The sequence below is a fragment of the Balaenoptera borealis genome (genome assembly GCF_965194805.1).
Source record: "Balaenoptera borealis genome assembly, chromosome: 8".
Classification (NCBI taxonomy): domain Eukaryota; kingdom Metazoa; phylum Chordata; class Mammalia; order Artiodactyla; family Balaenopteridae; genus Balaenoptera; species Balaenoptera borealis.
In genome coordinates, this window is record NC_138865.1 from 83,777,180 (window position 1) to 83,796,735 (window position 19,556).

General features: G+C 44.7%; 1 protein-coding gene across 5 annotated transcripts in view; it reads right to left on the bottom strand.

Moving 5' to 3' along the window:
- Positions 1-1,963: 1,963 nt before the first annotated feature.
- Positions 1,964-19,556, bottom strand: part of LOC309633068 (transducin-like enhancer protein 1) — an 87,618-nt gene continuing 70,025 nt past the window's right edge. For 3 of the 5 annotated variants that reach the window (XM_082401431.1, XM_082401432.1, XM_082401430.1), the window contains 6 exons: positions 10,558-10,807; positions 8,549-8,796; positions 5,248-5,395; positions 3,696-3,846; positions 2,698-2,774; positions 1,964-2,552 (listed from right to left, as the gene is read on the bottom strand). In XM_082401431.1, coding sequence (XP_082257557.1) covers positions 2,445-2,552; positions 2,698-2,774; positions 3,696-3,846; positions 5,248-5,395; positions 8,549-8,796; positions 10,558-10,807 — 982 coding nt within the window. In that variant the 3' untranslated portion in view covers positions 1,964-2,444. Of the gene's footprint in view, positions 2,553-2,697; positions 2,775-3,695; positions 3,847-5,247; positions 5,396-8,152; positions 8,199-8,548; positions 8,797-10,557; positions 10,808-19,556 lie in introns of those variants that run through there. The other 2 variants (XM_082401433.1, XM_082401434.1) reach the window with 2 other exon arrangements.

Below are 19,556 nucleotides of genomic sequence, written 5' to 3' on the forward strand. Positions count from 1 at the left end.
TCTCCCGGGGGAGAGAAGTGGGGGCCTCCTAACTTCGCAGGTGAGGAAGGTCCTCCATCTGTGAGACAGTTGGTGCTCCCAGTCGTGTTTCACATCCCTGAGTCTGACCTTCAAGACCCTGAGAAGGAGGCATGACTATTTTATCGTTCCCGTTTTACAAGTGAGGAAACAATTGTCTCAGTAATTCCCCAAGATTCCAAACCCCGAGCAGAGGGACTAGCTCTGTAGGACGCCTCTTCCGGGACCAGACTAGAGTCTCATCCAAAAGCAATGGAACTGGTTTCATCAGATTCAAGATAATCGATGTCTTGATAAGATCTAGACCCTCAGAAAATCCCACTAGAGAAAGAATATCGGAAGCTTGGGAAACCATAAAGCATGAAGGGAGAAAATGCACCAACAGAAAATAGGACTATTTCTTTAACCCAGAATCCCTTCAAATATATTCCCCCTTCTCCAGGATCACCCGCTGCACAGTAGGAGAAATCTCCTAGTCTCCCACGTGACTAAGTCCCCACCAAGGGACCAGTAGTGGAAGTGATGGACAAATTCCTAGTCACCAGCCTGGAAGCATACCCCCCCTTCCCTTGCACTCCCACTCTTTCCCCGCTGCTGACTAGGAGTGGAGGCCCACGGGAATAACGGTGGAAGCTGCAAAGCTTCATCACTGCCCTGAGGCTCTGGGTCATAGGTGGGTTAGACACAAACCCTTTTGTGGTCTCAAAGCCACTGTATTGTTGGGTGCTGTTACAGCAACTTAACCTCTACTCTACAGAAAATAGGGATGGTGAGGCAGGGAAGGAGAGAGAACAGAAAAGGTAAACAGCTCATTAACAAGCCATCGGAGTGTGTAGTATAGAAACTTACTTCATTATACAAGGAAGGGATGACAGAGAAATCAGCTTTAGTAATTAGGCCTTTGCCATCCACTTACTGAGAAGAGAAAATATTTAACGAACTATGTACATAAACATTATTTTGGCAAAAAGCAAACAAAATAATGTTGTTAAGTGTATAAAAACAAGAAGGTCTGGATAAGAAACGAAAAATGTTACGACAAACTTCCAACAACTTGCTGGATCATAAGAAAATAAGAACATTAAAAGATTCCTTAGGTGCTATTTTTAAACAGCCAGAAAACCTGGTTTAAAATTATTAACCATTATTTTTGAAAATATAGCAGTAAATAATAGGTATATAAAGAATGAGTCATGCAGCCTTTCCAGGAGGAACCATGCATGGCAACTTATTAAAAGCCCAGGGTTACAGGTTTCATCTAATCAAATTAGTAAAAGCTTGTCCACAAAGATAAAGACCAGACTAATGATAGGGAGCCAGGGCTATAGCTGCAGGGGAAAAGCCTTAATGAGAAGGATGGAGTGAAGTGCTAGGTGTGGTTGGCTTAAGTCAATTAATATAATAGATCAAATAAGTATTAATGAGATAAAACCAGCAGGCATCCCACCTTTCTTTTACAGGTTAATGAACTCCACAGCTTTGTGGATATCATCAGTCTTAACACTAAACCCAAGTCACCTCCCTTTCTTGAAATGTGCAGCTTGTGAAGGGAGAGACTATAGATTTGAAAATGCTAGGCTTTCCTAGAGAAAAGAATATTCTATCTCCCAGTGAATCACCAAGAAAAGGCAAAGCTTTAATTTGTGACCTCGAATCCCAACAGCATCCAAACAAAAGAATGAATCTTGGCAGTTATTTTTGCTTCCCAAATAAAATCGTCGTTAATAAACCTTCGGTTACTCATTATTCCTAGTCTTGACTTCCTGGTTAACTCAGAAGTGTTAATTAGGCTCTAGTGCAGTGGGAGTCCGTGACAAAATATATTTATAAAATAAGAAGTGCATTTTAAAACTTCCTCTACAAATGTTTGAACTTTGCTTATAGAACCCGCACCAATGATCCCAAAGCGTTGATGAAAACAATAAAGAAAGAGAAGGAAAACCACTTATTGGTACTAAAGCCTTTACTGTAATAAACCAAATATATTTACAATTTATACAAATGTTTAACCTTCAACAAAAATACAAAAAAACATTTCACAAGATGCAAAACGAGGAAACAAGTTCATTGGAGACACCAGTGCTCTACCAAGGACAGACAGGAGGGGAACGGCAAGGAACAGAAAGGTAATCTCGGCAGGTCTCACAGAAAGAAAAGGATGGACTCTGCCCGGGTCAGCGGGCTCCATTCCTCAAGCCCACAACCCTCACCCCTCTGTCCACTTTGCCTCGGTGCTCCATTTGGTCTAGGTAGGTAGGTGACCTTCTGCTGATGTGCTCACTGCCTCCTCTTTGTAGACGCAAAGTAGTTTTGTGTCAAGGTTTGGAAACAGGTTTCTGTGTTTTTAAAGTTACAACTTTTCTATTTCTACAAATTCAAAACATTTTGGCCCAATTCAACTATAAACGTTAAACCACATAATGTTTTCAGTAGATGACTTCATAGACTGTAGCCTTCTTGTCCCCTGAGCCAGTGACTATGTACTTATCGTCCACAGAGATGTCACAGCTGAGCACGGATGAGGACTCTTTGGACTGGAAGAGAAAACAATGGACATGTGTTTAATGTGAAACAGAGATGCTCAGGGCCCTGCTCCCAACAAGGCACCTTCACTTCGGGCGTCATCAGCAATGCTGTGGTCCAACGGTCTGTCATTCTATGTAAGGAGCACGGACTTACCTGGAATATACTAGCTCCATAGGGGGTCCGCCAAGCATTGAGGAGGTTATCTTTTCCAGTACTCACAAACCATTTACCTAGAATTAGCAAAGGAACATGTGGTTGTGGCTTAACTAGATTAAAATTCCTGCTATACTATTAGCTACTTGGGCTTAATCAAACTCAGAGCATTTTTAATCATGAGCTATCATGTCCAAGGGGTTGGGCCATGACATGAGTAGACACAGCAGGTTTTAAATCTGGGCTCCACTGTGAACCATCTGTGATCTTGGGTTTAATCAAAGCGGTGGCAGGAACCATGTCAGTCCCATTAGCCGCCGGATACATGACAGGTAGCTTCACACCAAGCATGCAGTGGGTCCTCGAATAGTCAATCAATGAAGTTGTCTTCTGTTAGCTTCCTCATGATAAAATGGGACTAGGAAGGATTAAATGACGAATCTAAGTAAAATGGCAGACAGCACATATGGCACACAGAATGGTCAATATGTGATAGCTATTCATCCATCCATCCATCCATCCATCTCGTGAATAAATATCTGACTCCCCATGAACTTCTTCCCTCATTATCCTCACTGCAGAGTGTAACGGCCTGGGTGCAGCTAAATGTTCCCTTCTCTGCCCATGGGCTCCTCATCCCGGTCAGTCCATAGCAATCTCCTCTGCTCCTGCCTCATTTTTCTATAAACTCCCACCAACCCCTCTCAGAGTGGCAACTAACTGCCCCCACCCACACCCCTGACACTCCCCACTGAAGACAAACATGTGTCAAAACCTTGTATTAGGCAATGTTATCACCTGCTGACTTTTCCCAACTCAGGGAAACAGACCAAAACAGACATCCCTAGACTCTGAGGGACATTTTAAGACAATAGAATTACTGCATCCAGCTGCTCAGAGAACAACATTTTTTCCAGATATCATCTCCACTATATTCTTTAGAAGTATTTTCCATTTAGGCCATCAACATTCCCCGGTTTCCTTTCAGTTGAACTCACCACAATAAGCAAATTTCAGGGATAGCACACAGCTCTCGTGGAGATGCAGCTGGTACTTGTCAGGTTTGTTCACGTGGAGAACTTCCACGTTGCTGCTCTCCATGCCCACGGCCAGCCACTCCCCAGTTGGGCAATAACCAAGGGAGAATATCTACAAGAAGCAGAAGAGGCTCACTGAGTATTCTGCCCAACAGACTCAGGAAGTGAACAGACAACAAGAAAAGGGGAAAAACCAGCAAGAACAGGAGGAGGTAATAAGCAAAGGCCAAGTCTACAGGACAACCATGCCAACCCAGAAAAGTCAAGTGTTAAAGACCTTTATGAAACAATTGGAAAAAAATAAGAACAACTGCAACACTTATGGCATGGGTGATAAAATCAAGAAATTATTCTTAATAATAACGGTATTCTGTGTGTTGTTTGAAAGGGTTCCTTGTCTTTTACAGATACTAACTGAAATACTTATGGATGAAATGATATAACGTCTGGGATTTACTTTAAAATAATCCAGTGTTTGGGGGCAGGGAGGACAGATGAGATAAGACTGGTCATGTGTTAGTAACTGTTGAAGCTGGGTGATGGGCATATGTGGTTTATCATATAATTCTCTGTACTTTCATATATGCTTGAACATTCTCCGTTCTCATATATTGAATATATTTGATATTTTCCATAAGAAGTTTAAAAAAGGGGCAGACCAAAAATAGGATCCTACCCATAACGGGAACAGGTCTGGAAGGGAACAGGGAAGACTATAAGAAACTCAACAAAATTTTGACAGGGACATGAAATTTAGTTGCATGTACAGTTGTTTTCCATTTCTGTCCTATTTTTCTGACTGGACTTATTAAAGAAAAAAAAGTAAGTAAATGAGTCACGATAAAAAGAACAATTCCACCATCAACAGAAAGCACTTAAAATGGCACACACTATCTTTCCCCAAACAGGCCTCGATTCAGACACTTGACATCTAAATAAGCTCCACAATCCACAAAGTTGCCATTTTTATATCATTTCAAAACTCCATAAATCGAGTCAGCCATGAGTCCAATGTCTAAGGGATGAGTAATAAAATGGGCATCCACTGAGATACCGCTGTATTTTTTAAGCTCCCTGATTTAAGCAAAATGAATCAACTTGTAGAGCTGTTATGATTTTTCTCTACTCCTTGTGATATCCCTGCATATTTTTCAAGGTCTATTTATATGTGAATAAAATCATTTCTCACCCCCACATTAGACGGTGAGAAGATGGACAACAGATCAGACCCTGTATGTTCTTCATGGCACAAATTCCTGAAACGAACTCATATACAAATAAAACAACTAACACGTCTTAACCTACAGCATTTTAAAAACCAGTCTAAGTGTTTCAGGGTAATTTGTGTGTGTGTGTGTGTGTGTGTGTGTGTGTGTGTTTGTATCTCAAATTAAAGCCCGGTCTGTTTGTCTAGCTACTACTCTTGGGGGCGGGAGGGAGGTGGGGAGGTGTGGGGAGGGCGTGCGCCACACACAGAGCACTGCGTGGGTTCCGGGGAGGGACAAGCCTGCACCTGGGAGGTGAAGTCGTGCTGCTGCAGCTGCCGCCCTTCGCGCAGGTCCCAGGACCGGACCGTGTTGTCCAAGCCGCCCGTCCAGAGCTTGGTGCCATCGTTAGAAATGTCAATACAGCTGGCCCCGTCTGTGTGGCCCTGGAATTGCCTGATAAAACAAACCAGATTGAATAATGATTTCCTGCCAGAGCTCAAGGTAAACACTGTTGTGTTGTTAGTTTTGGACTCGCTGTGCGTGTGTCATCTCCTCGGTGTCTGCTGATGTGCAAGATCAAACCAACCTTCCCCCCGAGGAGGAGAGGAAACGGCACCTGCAGACTTTCTTTTCCTTTTTTCATGATCCAAGTGCTGAAGAAATGGAATGCCGTTTTAGGTCACCACACAGGAGAAGTTAAATACGCTCCTATAGCTATTCTTACAAATCTGTCTGGAAGGTAAAATTCCTCCCAGGTCTGGAAAAGTGTTTAAGTGTGAAAGTGGGAAAAAAAAAGACAAACACACAAAATCCCAAGTGTATTCCTTAAAGAAAGAAGCAGGCTTGGCCTATAACTGTGCGGGCCTGAATCACCACATCACCAGCTCAGGGCCCAGGAGCACTTCCATTTCCATGAGTGAGTAACACCGCAATGCCCTTCGTGCCAACAAAGCATGAGCTCATGTATTTACTCAACCTCGCTTTTTCTATTCGAAAGAGCCCCACGTTAGGAAATCTGGACTCCTGGAGACAAAGGGGCATGCCGGCCTCCTGACTCAGAGGTGCGGGGCAGAGACAGAGCTGATTGCTGACTGACCCCTGGGCACGGTCCTGCCCTCAAATCTGAGCACAAGACTGTTGTTCTCTTCAAGGGGAACCTCGTGCCTCAGTCAAAAACCACCACCAGAGAACAGACTTGTGGTTGCCAAGGGTGGGGGGCGGGGAGGGATGGACTGGGAGTTTGGGGTTAGCAGATGCAAACTATTACATTTAGAATGGAAAAACAACAAGGTCCTACTGTCTAGCACAGGGAACTCTATCCAAACTCCTGGGATAAACCATAATGGAAAAGAATATAAAAAAAAGAATGTGTCACTTTGCTGTACAGCAGAAACTAGCACAACACTGTAAATCAACTATACTTCAAAAAACAAACAAACAAGAAACAAAGAACCACCACCAAGGACAACCAGCCAACAGGGGTTTGCTGAGTGTGATGCTCTGCCAGGCCCCAGGCAGGGCTTGCCGAGGGGAGGTTGACGTAAGCCACCACAGGGCTGGTGGTATGGGGGTCGTGGACCTGGTTTTGCAGGCCAAGAGGGAGCTGGCAGGGGAGTGATCGGAACAGGTGAGAAGTGTTCCGAGGTCCGATCAGGATGGCGAACGAGGCAGAATCCATGAGAGAACTGCTTGGAAATTTCAACACCCGGAGAAAAGTTTCCACCGCCTCCCCTTCCTATTACCTTATTATTCCCGCAGAGCTCCCAACTTTAAAGCTGAGCTTGGAGGAAAAGACAAGAGTACCACTGTTGCCCTGAATTCTGAGACAAGATGTGAACCATCACTCCAAAATCTCTTCCCTGAAAACTACTCAGAACTTCCATCCTGGTCCTCTCCCCCATGTACCCCAACTCTCTGCCTCAAATGTCCCAGCCTGCATCCAAGGCTTTCCCACTGGTCGGGAGCAGTCCTGCCCCACCTTTCCAAAGTGCTGCTTTTCTGTCCTCAAACAGCTCGTGAAACCCAGGGACCTCCTCTTCATTTCATCCTCTGAATTTTTTTTTTACCTCTGAAACTCATGAAATACTTTGACTTCTTGAAAACAACTGTGTTTCTCTGCTGACCTAAGCTCTTGGTGGGGGCTCCTCCATCCCTCCGTCCACTTATCTCAGTGCTACCCTCAGGTCAGGCTCCTAGAATGCAGATCCTAGGGTTGTTCAGAACGTGCTGGGTCACAGCAGATACAAAGATATTCAGCAGACTCCGTACTGCCCTGTCACACAGAGTGGCCGCTAGCCATGTGTGGCCTGTCCAAACTGAGAGAGAGGGAGATGTGTGAAGCAGGCCAACATATCCAACAGGTACTTACTCCCTGGGGGCCGGCACAGAGCAGGGGTTCAGAACATACAAGAGGGCAGAGTGCCTGGGCCCCATTACAGCTCCTCCACAATAATATCAGGATAACAGCAGTGCAGAAGCGACAAGGATTAAAGAGATGAATATTTGAAAAGCACTTCGAATGAATATTTTGGGAGAGCTATTTATTAAGTTTAAAAAAAGAAAAAAGCAGAAAGAAAAGAAAAAACAGCCAACGCTTGCTAGGCTGAAAGTTTGAAGGGGCTGTTGGCCCTGGCTCCGTTTGTTCACTTTGCTCATTCTGAGCTGCCCGGAGAGTGACAAGAAAAATAACTGCCACACTGTCACCCACACACAGGGACAGAGCCTGGTTCGGTGACCCTTAGTGGATTTCTACAGAAACGGCTGAAGAAAGAGTGAGCTGCTATAATGAATTCCACAGCCCGTCCCATCCCTCTAGCTCTGGGCCTGGAAGCATGGGAGGAGCCCTGCTAAGTAACCTACAAGACTAAAAATGCACCATGAACAGTGTTTCTGAGTGAAGGCGAACTGTGACACGAAAGGGCGAAACACAGGCCCGTTCTGCCGTAGATGTTTAACTAGTTCTTCCTTTTCTAAAGACTTTTCTCTAACATCCCTGATGTGAGCACTGACTCAGCCAGAGGGAGTGAGCTGGCCAGAGCCGAGGAGGGACACAAAGGTGGCAGATTCCAAGCAGCTGGGCTCAAGCTGGGTTTCCTGGGTGAAATGACCCCTGGACAGAGCTTATTTAGTTATTGAGAAACACAGCTACTTTAAAACCATTTTGTGGGTGAAATTCGTGGAATCTCCTCTTCTAATGTCCTTTTGCTGATTTTCTGTCATCCTTTATCAGCTGGCTCCTGGGCGCACATACGAGGTTCTAGGCAAAGCCAAAAACATCTAGTATTGAGGACCTTTTGTACCTCCATCTAATCCATGGTATGCTGCCCCTTGGCAAAAGCCAGGAATGTTTTTTAAACAAATCTGGCATGTGTATGTGGCTGAAGAATGGGAACATTAGGGAGGTAAATATGAAGCCTGGGTGACACCCAAGCGTGGCCGCAAGACCGTAAGCCCTCTGAGGGCAGTGATACGGTACTGACACCCAGATCCAAGCCTGGCACGTGTGGGCTGAGCTCGGGGGCAGGCAGAGAAGCAGGGGTAACAGGGGGCCTTCTGACCCAGGTACTCAAGCAGGGAAGCCCCACTCAGGAAACCACCCCTGCTCACCTCACCAGCGTCTGGTTGTGCAGGTCCCACACGGCGATGTTGCCGTCGCTGCAGCATGAGAAGCAGACCTTGGAGTCGGGGCTGATGGCCAAGGCGTAGCAGGCGGGGGCCGAGGATGTCAGCTCTGCCTTGATGCGTGGGGTGGGAGCCGCCAGGTCCCAAATGGACAGGGTACTGGCTTCCCCTCCCACTATGAGGGTGCAGCCATCAGGGAGCAATTTGCAGGAACGGATGTAGTTATCCCTGTTCTGTGAAATAAACATAATTCAATTGTTAGAATGCATGACCAAGCAGTGACAATGCCATGTTCTCTAACTGCTGTCTCGGTTGTTGACTTAAAAAGTGGTATTTCATGGACACTACCAAAGCAAGCGTTCTGTAGTAAAGATCAGGATCTGATGGCCACTGGCTCCTTCGAAGTCGTAAACAAAGCAAACTCACAGGATTGCTCGGCATGTGTGAAGGCTTAGATATAACTGCCACCGAAGCCCAATTTCCTGCTGAGTAGACGGAACTGAGATGATCAGTGGATGTAAGGTAAGGGGACACGTACTTCTTCACAAAGAAACCACTTCTCACAGCTAGTTTATAAATCTTTGACCTCATCACCCTCTGTTATTTACTATTTGGAAACTGCAGACACACTGCCTATGCTTTGGTTTTCATTACTCTTAAGTTTCTGCCTAAGGCTTGTACTACTGTGTCTTCATTAGCCAAATGGATCCTTGTCTGAGACTTTAACACAGCTGCTTCCTCAAGTTGTAACATGGCTGCTGTGATATTTAAGCCTCTCAATCCAAAGACCCAAAAAATGAATAAAAGGCATCTCTCCATCAAAACCAACACATTAGAAAAGGGAGGTGGGACCTAAAATGACCCCTGCCCTCTCCAACAAAGAAATAACTGCTATCCTTTGACCCAAACAGATACAGTCAGAGTCTTTACTATGCTTTAACCATGGCCTATTGTTCAAAGATTAGAGAAACTTTAAGCAGTGTAATTTCAAAAAAGATGATGAGTGTTACAAAACTCTCCTACCATTGGGTTGCCAAAAAGCTTGTCTGGGTTTTTCCATAAGATGTTTAAGTATGTTTCCCTATGTTTAACTTTCATTAATGCATATATTTTTAAGTTATTTGATTGCAAAAAAAAAAAACCCAAGAACTAGCCCAAAGAGCCTTTTCGTCTCAAAAACACAGTCAGTCTTCATTTTGGAAACACCCGCTCGGGAATCCTTGCCATTTGCCAGGCAGGCAGCAGGTAAAGTGTACCATATGCCAAAGCAAAGTGCAGGCAGACACCCTACAGGGGCAGGGCGGCCTATAGTCCACTTAAGGCCAATGGTACGTGGTGTGTAAATCCTGTGGTTACTGTGTAGAGAACATGTCCTGACGTATTCTATGATCCTGGAAAATGCAACATGGTATTGGTGGGGGGGAGGGGGGGGTAGAGTAGATGCCTTGGGGAAGCATTCCCACCACCCCCGTTCTGCTGAAGTCTGCCCTGATTTCTTGCAGTGTGATCTAGTAACTCGTTCCTAAAGTTAAGGTCATAAAACGCAGCCAGGTCTCCCTGAAAACACAGACCCTGTTCAGAATGGTTTTATGCCACGTTATCAAATGTTTACTCTTCAATATTTATCCAAAGGCTGTAGGGAAATTAAAAGTCGAGGGGAGTGCAGGGCTCAGAGTCCAAGCCTAGCTGCACTCCATCCATTAAACGGGAAACCCCCTTCTGAATACACATTCAAACAAGGACTGCTTCTGTAAACTACTGTTAAAATATTTTTGAAGAGAAATCCATCAACTCTGGGATTTAACCACTGAAATGGCAACAAATGAAACCTTCAGGCTGAGGGGAGAGAGTGGGGAGAGCTAAATAGCTAACACAGGAAACAGAATGGGCTTCCATTTCCTCATAATGGGAATAAAACCCAGGCCCCGACAGCGATTTCCTTATTGAGTCTCCAGGAGGAAATTACCCTTGTGCACCAGCTCCTTCTCACTCACCAGACAGTCGAGCTGAGAGACAGGGCTCTTGTTGCCAGGGTGGCTGATGTCCCAGACCTTGACGCAGCCCTTCCCACCCGTGTACACGTGTCGCGTGGGGTTGCTGATGGTCACCGCGCACACCACCTCGCCGTGGTTCAGGGTGTTGATCTGGCGAGCGTGTCGGGGGATGCCGGGGCCAATGAGGGCGTCCGGGGGGAAGGGGACAGGCTGCATCTGACCGTCTGCAGTAACGTGGAAGGAGTATGCGCTTTTGGGGAGGGGTTGATTAGGGAGAAGAGAGAAGAACGGGAGAGGAGACAGAAAAAACATTTATCATAAAGCAATTGGTCCTTACCGCAGCACGCTTCTATGAGAAAAACAAAGCCAAGATTCTTGCCATGACTTCCTTTTGAAATCAATATAAGTTGAAGTGTTTACTGATGAAACAAATGAAATAAATAACAGCCAAAGTCTAAGGTGTTAAAAAAAGATATATATTAAATGCTTTTTAAAAAACTTTTTAAAATTTTTAAACTGTGCTCTTCTTTCCATAAGGCATTCCTTCAAATCCTGTTAAAAAACATTACATGTACTTCCAAACTAATATAAAATACTTCCTTCTTGTACCTTGTATAATTGTATGATTCCTTAGTATAATTTAAAATGATAATTTTTGATGCTTAAGATGAAGCCCTTGAGAGCTCATAATGATTACACATGGTAAACCGTGTATTTCAACATCAACAAACAAAAACAGCTTTCTAAACATCCCAGTTTAAGGCTTGGACTTAAACTCTCTTTTGCATAATTAACAGAAAATAATAAAGAGATTCTCTTACATCAAATGGCTTTGTGACAAGACTTCAAGTTTCCTCCTCAACAACCTCCCTGTCTACTTTGGCCACAAAGCCCAGTCTTATCGAAGGCAGCAAAGCTTTCAACTAAAAGACTACTCTTCCCAGCTTTGCTCTAGCCAGGTATGCCCATGTGCTGACCGACGAGATGTAGGCAGAAGCTGCTGGGTGGCACTTAGTTCATAACTTGAAAGAAAGGGGACCCTGAGGGACATGGAAACTATCTGTAATTTCCATTCAATTTTGCTGTGAACCTAAAATTGTTCTAAAAAATAAGTTTATTAATTAAAAAAAAGAAAAGAAAAAGAATTTAAAAAGAGGGAGGGGAGAGTGCCTTCCTTCTTCTCTTCCTCCTTCTTGCTACCTGAACTATGAGCAAGATGACTGGAGCTCCAGCAGCGTTTTTGGGCCGCAAGGTGACTCTGAAGATGGAACTCAAATGCTGAGGGGGACAGAACAGAAAGATAGAATGCAGAGGTCCTGGTGACACTGTGAGACCTGGGGCTGTATCACTGGGGCTGTGATACCTGCCCTGGGCTACTGACAGCCAGTATCTTTTATGGAACAGAGAAATAAACTTCTATGTTACTTAAGCTATTATTTTCTTCCCTGTTAAATACAAACAAACCTAATCCTAGTGCACACTTCTGTTTCTACACCAAAATCTTAAAGCATATTTTTTCTCTAACAATCTAATTATTTAAACTCCAAGCACTCATATACTACAGATACTAGAAAGCACGCACAAAGAAAAGACCCTGTAGAGGATGGAAGATATAGGAGTGCTAACATTTCCTACCCACATCTGAACTAGGCACTTTGAAGACCACTGCTTTCACTTTCTTCTTATCCAAAGCATCACTCGGTGATCTAGAAGTTCAACATTAAACCTTTTCTATAGGTCTGCATACATAAACAATAAATGAAGTACGTAGGGTTTCCTCCCTCCCATAACCTTCTGGAATAAGTCTGGGCCCTTTCTGGAATTTATCATCGGCACCTTGCAGTCCTTTTACAGATCCTAAAGACCTTGGGTATTAATACAGAACTTAAATTTTCATTTTAATGCTAACTCAAATTTTGAAAAATAACTAAGCATGCACAAAACTTAAAATTGATAGAAGATATCAGGTTTCTACCTGCCTGCACATAAAACCACATACTTCCTTAGCTTGAAAATAAAATACATGCTATTATTTTCCTTCTATAAAAACAAAATATCAAATATATGAAAAGATTTTTAAAAGAACTTCCCCTTCTCCCTGACCAAAGGACACAATTTTAGATATGTTATCTCCTGGCAAACTGGTTCCAGTAACTAATCTTATACGGCTATTTGGCCCAAATCCTTAACATTACTCTTAATTTGAATGACTGAGTATACATAATGGAAACCACAAAGAATGTCCTAGAAAATGAATATGTATATAAGACAACTACAGCTCAAAGCCCTTACGTCACCAAACCACTAAATCTCCTATTTTTTCATACTGAAGTATATTTGATGTACAACATTATATAAGTTAGAGGCATATAATACAGTGATTCACAACTTTTAAAGGTTGTGAGTTTATAGTTATTATAAAATAATACTCATTATTATTTTATAATAAAATATATTTTATAATTATAAAATATAATATACTCATAATATAATACCATTTATAGTTATTATAAAATACTGGCTATATTCCTTGTACAATATATCCTTGCAGATCATTTTATATATAATCATTTGTACCTCTTAATCCCCTACCCCTACTTATCCCTCTCCCTCTTCCCTCTCCACACTGGTAACCACTAGTTTGTTCTCTACTCTGTGAGTCTGTTTCTTTTTTGTTATTATATCTCCTATTTTTAGCTCACAGTATCCTTTAGTGTCCTTAGTAGTGTACCAAGCCCACATGGTATTTCAATACATGCACATTACACTTAATTGAACCTATGCCATTTATTATAGGATATTTGGAGTTGGAATCAAATAGCATTGTATTATTGCCCTTGAAGATGAGACCACAAGAACTGGGGTTTAAGTCTATTCACATTCTAAATTATGTGACCCAGATACCAGGCACCACGACCTGGGTCTGAAAATAACAAATGAACAGTGGTAAACGTGGGGGAGAGAACTTGCCTCTTAAAGCTTTCTGTGCTGTGAGGAAAATGGCAGATGTGAAGGTTAGTTTTTCTGTTTGGCATAAATCAAGGTGGGTACCTCTAGGTAGGCAGTTTCCATCAGGTACCCTTTTAGCAATTCCTGATTTTTAGGGGAAGGAAATTTTATCTCGCTTCAACTGGAACTCTGCTTATTATAGAGTTAAATGTTCCAGATTAAAATAGATGCACAAAGTACAGAGAGCTGTATGCTTGTCTTTGGAAGATACCCACCTCTCCCCTAGGTGTCCTCTTCTTTAAACCGCACAGGAGGTCTGTGATCATCATACTTAGGCAGTTTAAAATTGATTCACAGTGCAGCGAACTGCTGCCAGAAGCTGTGAACATTCGTCTGTCCCAGGGGAAACCCATATGGCTGTTAATACATCAGTCAGAGGGGGCCTCGGAGGAAGCTGGCGCTGCCTGCTGTGCTGGAGGGCCTAATCAAATGAACAAACCCCAGTGAGGCACAGGGCGGGTGTGGCTCACAGAGGGACCCACAGGAAGGAAAAACCAGGGGAGCAAACAAGACAGCTTGGAATCTGTTATTCACTTCCGGGAAGAACACAAACGTCTTCGAGAAAGTCCACATTGATGGCGCATCGTGACAACGTTCAAGAGATCCCAGAAGGAAACTTACCCTCTTTACTGACTGAGGAACTAGGGAAAGTAAGATCAACCAGGAGGGGGAATTTATAAACAGATAGTGTACATTTATAACTATCTCTCAAGCCTGAATTCAGAAAGAGACCAGCCACAAAAGAATGCATATGGTACAACTGCATTTACAGAAGTTCAAACCCAGGCAGGATTCACCTCTGGTATTAGAAGTTAGGGTGGTGGTTCCCCTAGAGACTGGAAGGGGCATGGGAAGGGGTTTTTCAGGTGCTCTTGGTGCAAAGTCACTGGGCTATACACACATGATGTGTACATTTTTTCTCTATATGTATACCTCAATTTTAAAAGCTTGGATTTATTTGTTTATTCAAGAAAAAGGTGAGAGGGGGCGCCCGACCGATGAACACAGTAGGCTGGGTCCACAGCCAGGATGAGAGCCCAGACTCTGGATTCAAAGGGACCTGAGATGCGGGGGCCCCCGGCTCGAGGCCTCACTGACTGTGGTTTTCCGAACGGGCCTAACTACCTGAGCCCTGTAATGTGTCCATTTTCTGATCGACAAGATTGAAATAATAATAAAATGTTGGGGTCGCAGGGGTTGTTGTAAGGAAAAAAAGAGAGAAAACAGCTGCAAAAGTGCAAAACCCTTAACCGTGCTCGACACCTGCAGGGGGCCTTCTGGAAATGACAGCATCGATATTAAAAACCCGTGACTTAAAAAGAGGAAAGTGAGGCTATGTTGAATCCAGGGCTCTTATCTCGAACAGGGGACAAGCGTGAGGGCCAGGAATGCGGAAAGGGAGGAAGGCGCGGGGTGGGAGCCAGGAAAGCACAGGGCGATGGCGAGGCCAGGAAAACCGGGAAATTCATAAATCCTAAAAGGCGAGGTGGGGAGACAGCAGCGGGCAAAGAGGGGCGGAGGACGTTCGGAGGGAGGATTGTGGCAAACTGTGGGGCAGAAGGAAGGAGCCCCTGGGGCCCTGCTTAGGGGCCCCCCACCCACATCCCAGAGCCTCAGAGAACTGAGTCCCCCTGCTGTTCGAATCAGGCACCTGCAGATCAGGATCTGACGGGGAAATCTGGTGGCAGAACTGAACAGAATAAAGCCCACTGGACCTCACAGATTTAAAAACTGAATGAAATCCAACTCATTCAGACTCTTCAGTCACTGGGCACACGGCAGAGGTGAAGGCACTCAGAGTCCCCACAGGTGCTACACAAACTGGGAAACAGGACTGCGTTCTGGGGAAGCACGTTGTCTTTCCCTAGCAGACTGGCTCCTGTTAATAAAACTACGCTGTGTTCTGTGGGCAAAGGAAAACAGGTGTTAGAGTTGTTGGTTTGCTGGAAGCAGAGAGGAACGGCAGTGGCCGGATCCAGCGAACGGTAATGAAGAACCACGGACCCCAGAGATAAAGGCTGCGGCCAAGACCCCGCTGCCTGTGAACCTGGCCCTCTTGAGGGGGAATCTGTGGCTGTATTAAACAGGTATCAAGAAAAATCTGATCATGTCAAAACCGTCACTGGCTCTTCCGGCTCTTTATGGCTCACCGAGCCCTTCACGGTTGAGTGTCGATGAGTCTCAGTTCATATGACCGCCTTGTATCCTAAATTCCCAGCCGCGTGGAACAACAGGCCAGTCCCCTAAAATATCGCATGCTGTCACATCTCCACGTCACGCACAAACTGTTCCCTCCTGCCTAGAATAGCACGGCGTCCCCCTAAGCGCACGTCCCTTCCCCCTCCCTCGGCCTGCCTCAACTCCCCAGGTGCCGTGAGTCCTTTCCCAGGACCCTGGCTCCTCCTATAAATCGGTATCATGCTGAGAACTACGGCCCACGTTTACATTTGTCTGTCTCATTCCCGAGTCCCCTGGGATGACTTCGCCAACAAGCATACAACTGGTACTCAGTAAACGAATCCGAATGCCCGAGTCATTTACTGCTACCTAATCAGTTATAAATCAAGGCATGAAAGGTTGCTCCAGCAACCTTTCATTTGTAAGCTACCAGGTTGCTCCTTGTAGCTTACTCTCGTGTAGCTAAGGAAAGTAAGCTACAGGAAGGTGGGGCGTCTCTAACCACCTGGGCCCTGCCAGGCAACTCTCGCAAGGAACTCCTAGTCGTCGTACCAAATGTGGCTCAGGGGTGGTACCAACTTTCCCAAGGGGGGAAGGCAGTCCCTAGAGATGAAAAGCTGATGAACAGCAAAACAGAAGGCAACGAGAGCAACAACGAGAGTAACAGTGAAATCCACAGCCCACCCCATCAGCAGAACCCGGTGGACGTGGGACCCCGCAGGCACCAGCTGCAGCAGAAGTTGCCATGCGTCATGAGTCTAGGTGCTGAAGAGCATTCAGGAAAGTTCAGGAAGTGAGGGGACCCAGGTCAGAGTTTCAGTTTAGTCACTAATAAGATGTGGGGACCACACGGAACTTATTTGGGCCTCATTTCCCTGTTTTTACAACGTGCCCTGACAAAACTTACCCTACCAACATGACTGCTGAGGCGTGGGGGAAATGAAATCACGTAGGAAAGTACGAAGCACAGTATAGATTCAGCCTTTCGTCCCCACGTCACAGAAGGCACCTCGCTGTCCCTTATTATTTACAGCAGGGAAGCGGCACAGGGGAGCTTAACAGGCCCAACTCAGCTCGTAAGCAGGAGAGGTCAGCCAACCACAGAAGTGGGGCTCTAATTTTTACCTTAGCTTTCACATCGGCACCACCTTAGACACTCTCACCTCAAGAGGGCTCGTGGGGCCCATCAGGAGGGAGACACCTACCCGACACAAAAGGAGAACACCAGGCAAGTCAGCGTCACTGATGTGCTTCATTATGGAGCCCTGGGCACAGGAGGCTCTGAGGGTTGAGAGCTGGGGCATTTGGCTCATTCTAAGACAGATGAGAATAACGTTAACTTACGATTTTGGAGGATGCTCTCAGCCTGAAGAACTAGTATAGTGAAGGCGGAGGTTGGGGATGCAGTGATGTGGGGTGATAAGAAAACCAGAGCCATATTATTCTAAGACTTCAGGGGCAAAAATGTCCTCAGGTATATAATTCATCTACTTCTGGTAAAACCTCTTTCTTTGCCAATGTAACAAGCTCTACCTTTAACATTTTTTAGGGTCTGCACACCTAACTCCTAACATCTGTAAAATCCTTTACTTCTTTCACAGGATTTTTCTAGTCTGGCATCCGGGCATCCTCTCAAACAGCAAACATGCACATCCAGGTGCAATCCCTACCCTATTTGAAGACAGCATTTCTACACCAATGGAGGGCTTTAGTAACAATTAAATGACACGTTGGAGACTTCAGAGCATTACGATAGAAGACTTTTTTGCTTGTTTCCTTATTAAGTTGAATACACGGCTATCCTCATTTTTTTAAAAAGCAAATGCAGAACTTCTTAAAATGGATAGGAAAAAGAAAATTACTAGACAAAGTAAGGAAGAAGAGATGGCCTAGCTGATATACTAGGAGGTTCTCTGGTCAAAGTCAGCATTTATGATCCTGAGCTCTAGGGCCTACTTCCTCCATCAATTAAACATTTCCAAATTGTAAGTGTGCTGCGGCAGTAACAGGGCTCCTAGGCAGGACAAAGATACAAACCAAGAGATGCGTGGACGAAAAGTAAGACAAAGATAAGTTTAAAATATACAGCCATTTCAAAGCTCAATTCAAAAATCCTAGCAAGGGAACCAACCACTGCAGGCAAACAGCAGTATTCGATCAAGAAACAGAAAAACTATGCCTGGTAAGCTGAAAACCATTTCTGAAGAGGTGAAGAGGGAGAGAGAGGGAAGGGACAGTTGTCCAGCAGCTAAACATAACTCACATCAAAAGGAAGGGCCTCACACCTCAATATAACTCCAAGAAATTAGCTACACATTCCCAGACCATCAAAAAGTAGAAGAACAAAAGTTAAACTAAAACCCACATGGTGACAATATGGCACAAAATAAGCGTGTTACTTTTAGAATTTAATAGACAAAAAATCACCCAAATATCGTGACGAGTAAAAAGGGGGCTGAACTAATTTTCAAATCCACGAAATAAACCAAGTGTGGAATCTAGACATGGTCAACAGAGGGACCAGACGCAAGATCAGGAACGGAGGGCAGAGGGAGGAGGACTGGCCACCGACACGTCTTCTCAGCTAGAAGCCGGGATTGGCCCCTATTCACTGCTGCAAATCATGTTTTCCTAAGAAGCAATTTCACTACAAATGTAGTTCAGATTTTTTTTTCCCTTTAGGCTCCAGCTCCAAAAAGGTAGTTTAAAGATTTATTTAAACACTAAACAAGTGGGTGGAAGGTTTCTCAATTACATGTCTAACATTAAAACACAGGGTGGGACTTCCCTGGTGGTGCAGTGGTTGAGAATCTGCCTGCCAATGCAGGGGACACGGGTTTGAGCCCTGGTCTGGGAAGATCCCACATGCTACGGAGCAACTAGGCCCGTGAGCCACAATTACTGAGCCTGCGCGTCTGGAGCCTGTGCTCCGTAACAAGAGAGGCCGCGATAGTGAGAGGCCCGTGCACCGCGATGAAGAGTGGCCCCCGCTTGCCACAACTAGAGAAAGCCCTCGCACAGAAACGAAGACCCAGCACAGCCAAAAATAAATAAATAAATAAATTTAAAAAAAAAACAAAACACAGGGTGAAGGAACCTGGAATTTAGCTGGCATCTTAAGCCAAACTATTATTAGTGTTGAGTTATGACTGACCTCTAGGTGCTACTATATGAAGCAGGTAGAGTTCGGCCCCCCAAGTATTTATGGAGAGGAAAGCGGTGCCACGGGGCCAGAAAAATGCCTTGAGGGGAGAGAGGCGTGGAGTACAACAAAGATGTCAATCTCTCTAAACTTCAGGTTTCTTTTTTATCAGTGATCTCCACAGAGTTTAGGGAACAAATTTCCTAAAACTAAAAATGAGTTCAAGTTAAGCTGACCAAACAACAGCAATTAAATTTCACCTTGAGGGTTTGGAAACACAGTCAGGGTAAACCGCTTATAAATCAGCATTACACATCTCTAAAATGCAAACTGCACTCTCCCTTGGAAAAGGATGAATCATAGGGTCTTGCGCAATCCTGGGCTCACCTCCCCCCACCTAGTCAACGCGGCAAACATTTGTTTACTGGGTATCTATGCTCAAGGGGACTTCAGAAGCTTCAGTTCTAGTGGGGAAGAAGCCGACTGAAACATGACCTGTACACAGGATTGTAACTCAAGGCCAAAGTGTGGGAAGTGTCACAAGACATTACAAGGTGCCAGAAGAGAGAAAGCACATAGGGAAAGGCATCAGCAAAGGCTTCACGAAGGAGGCAGCAGCTGAAGTGGTCTTTGAAGGACAGAAAATATTTCCGCAGGAAGAGGTAGAGGC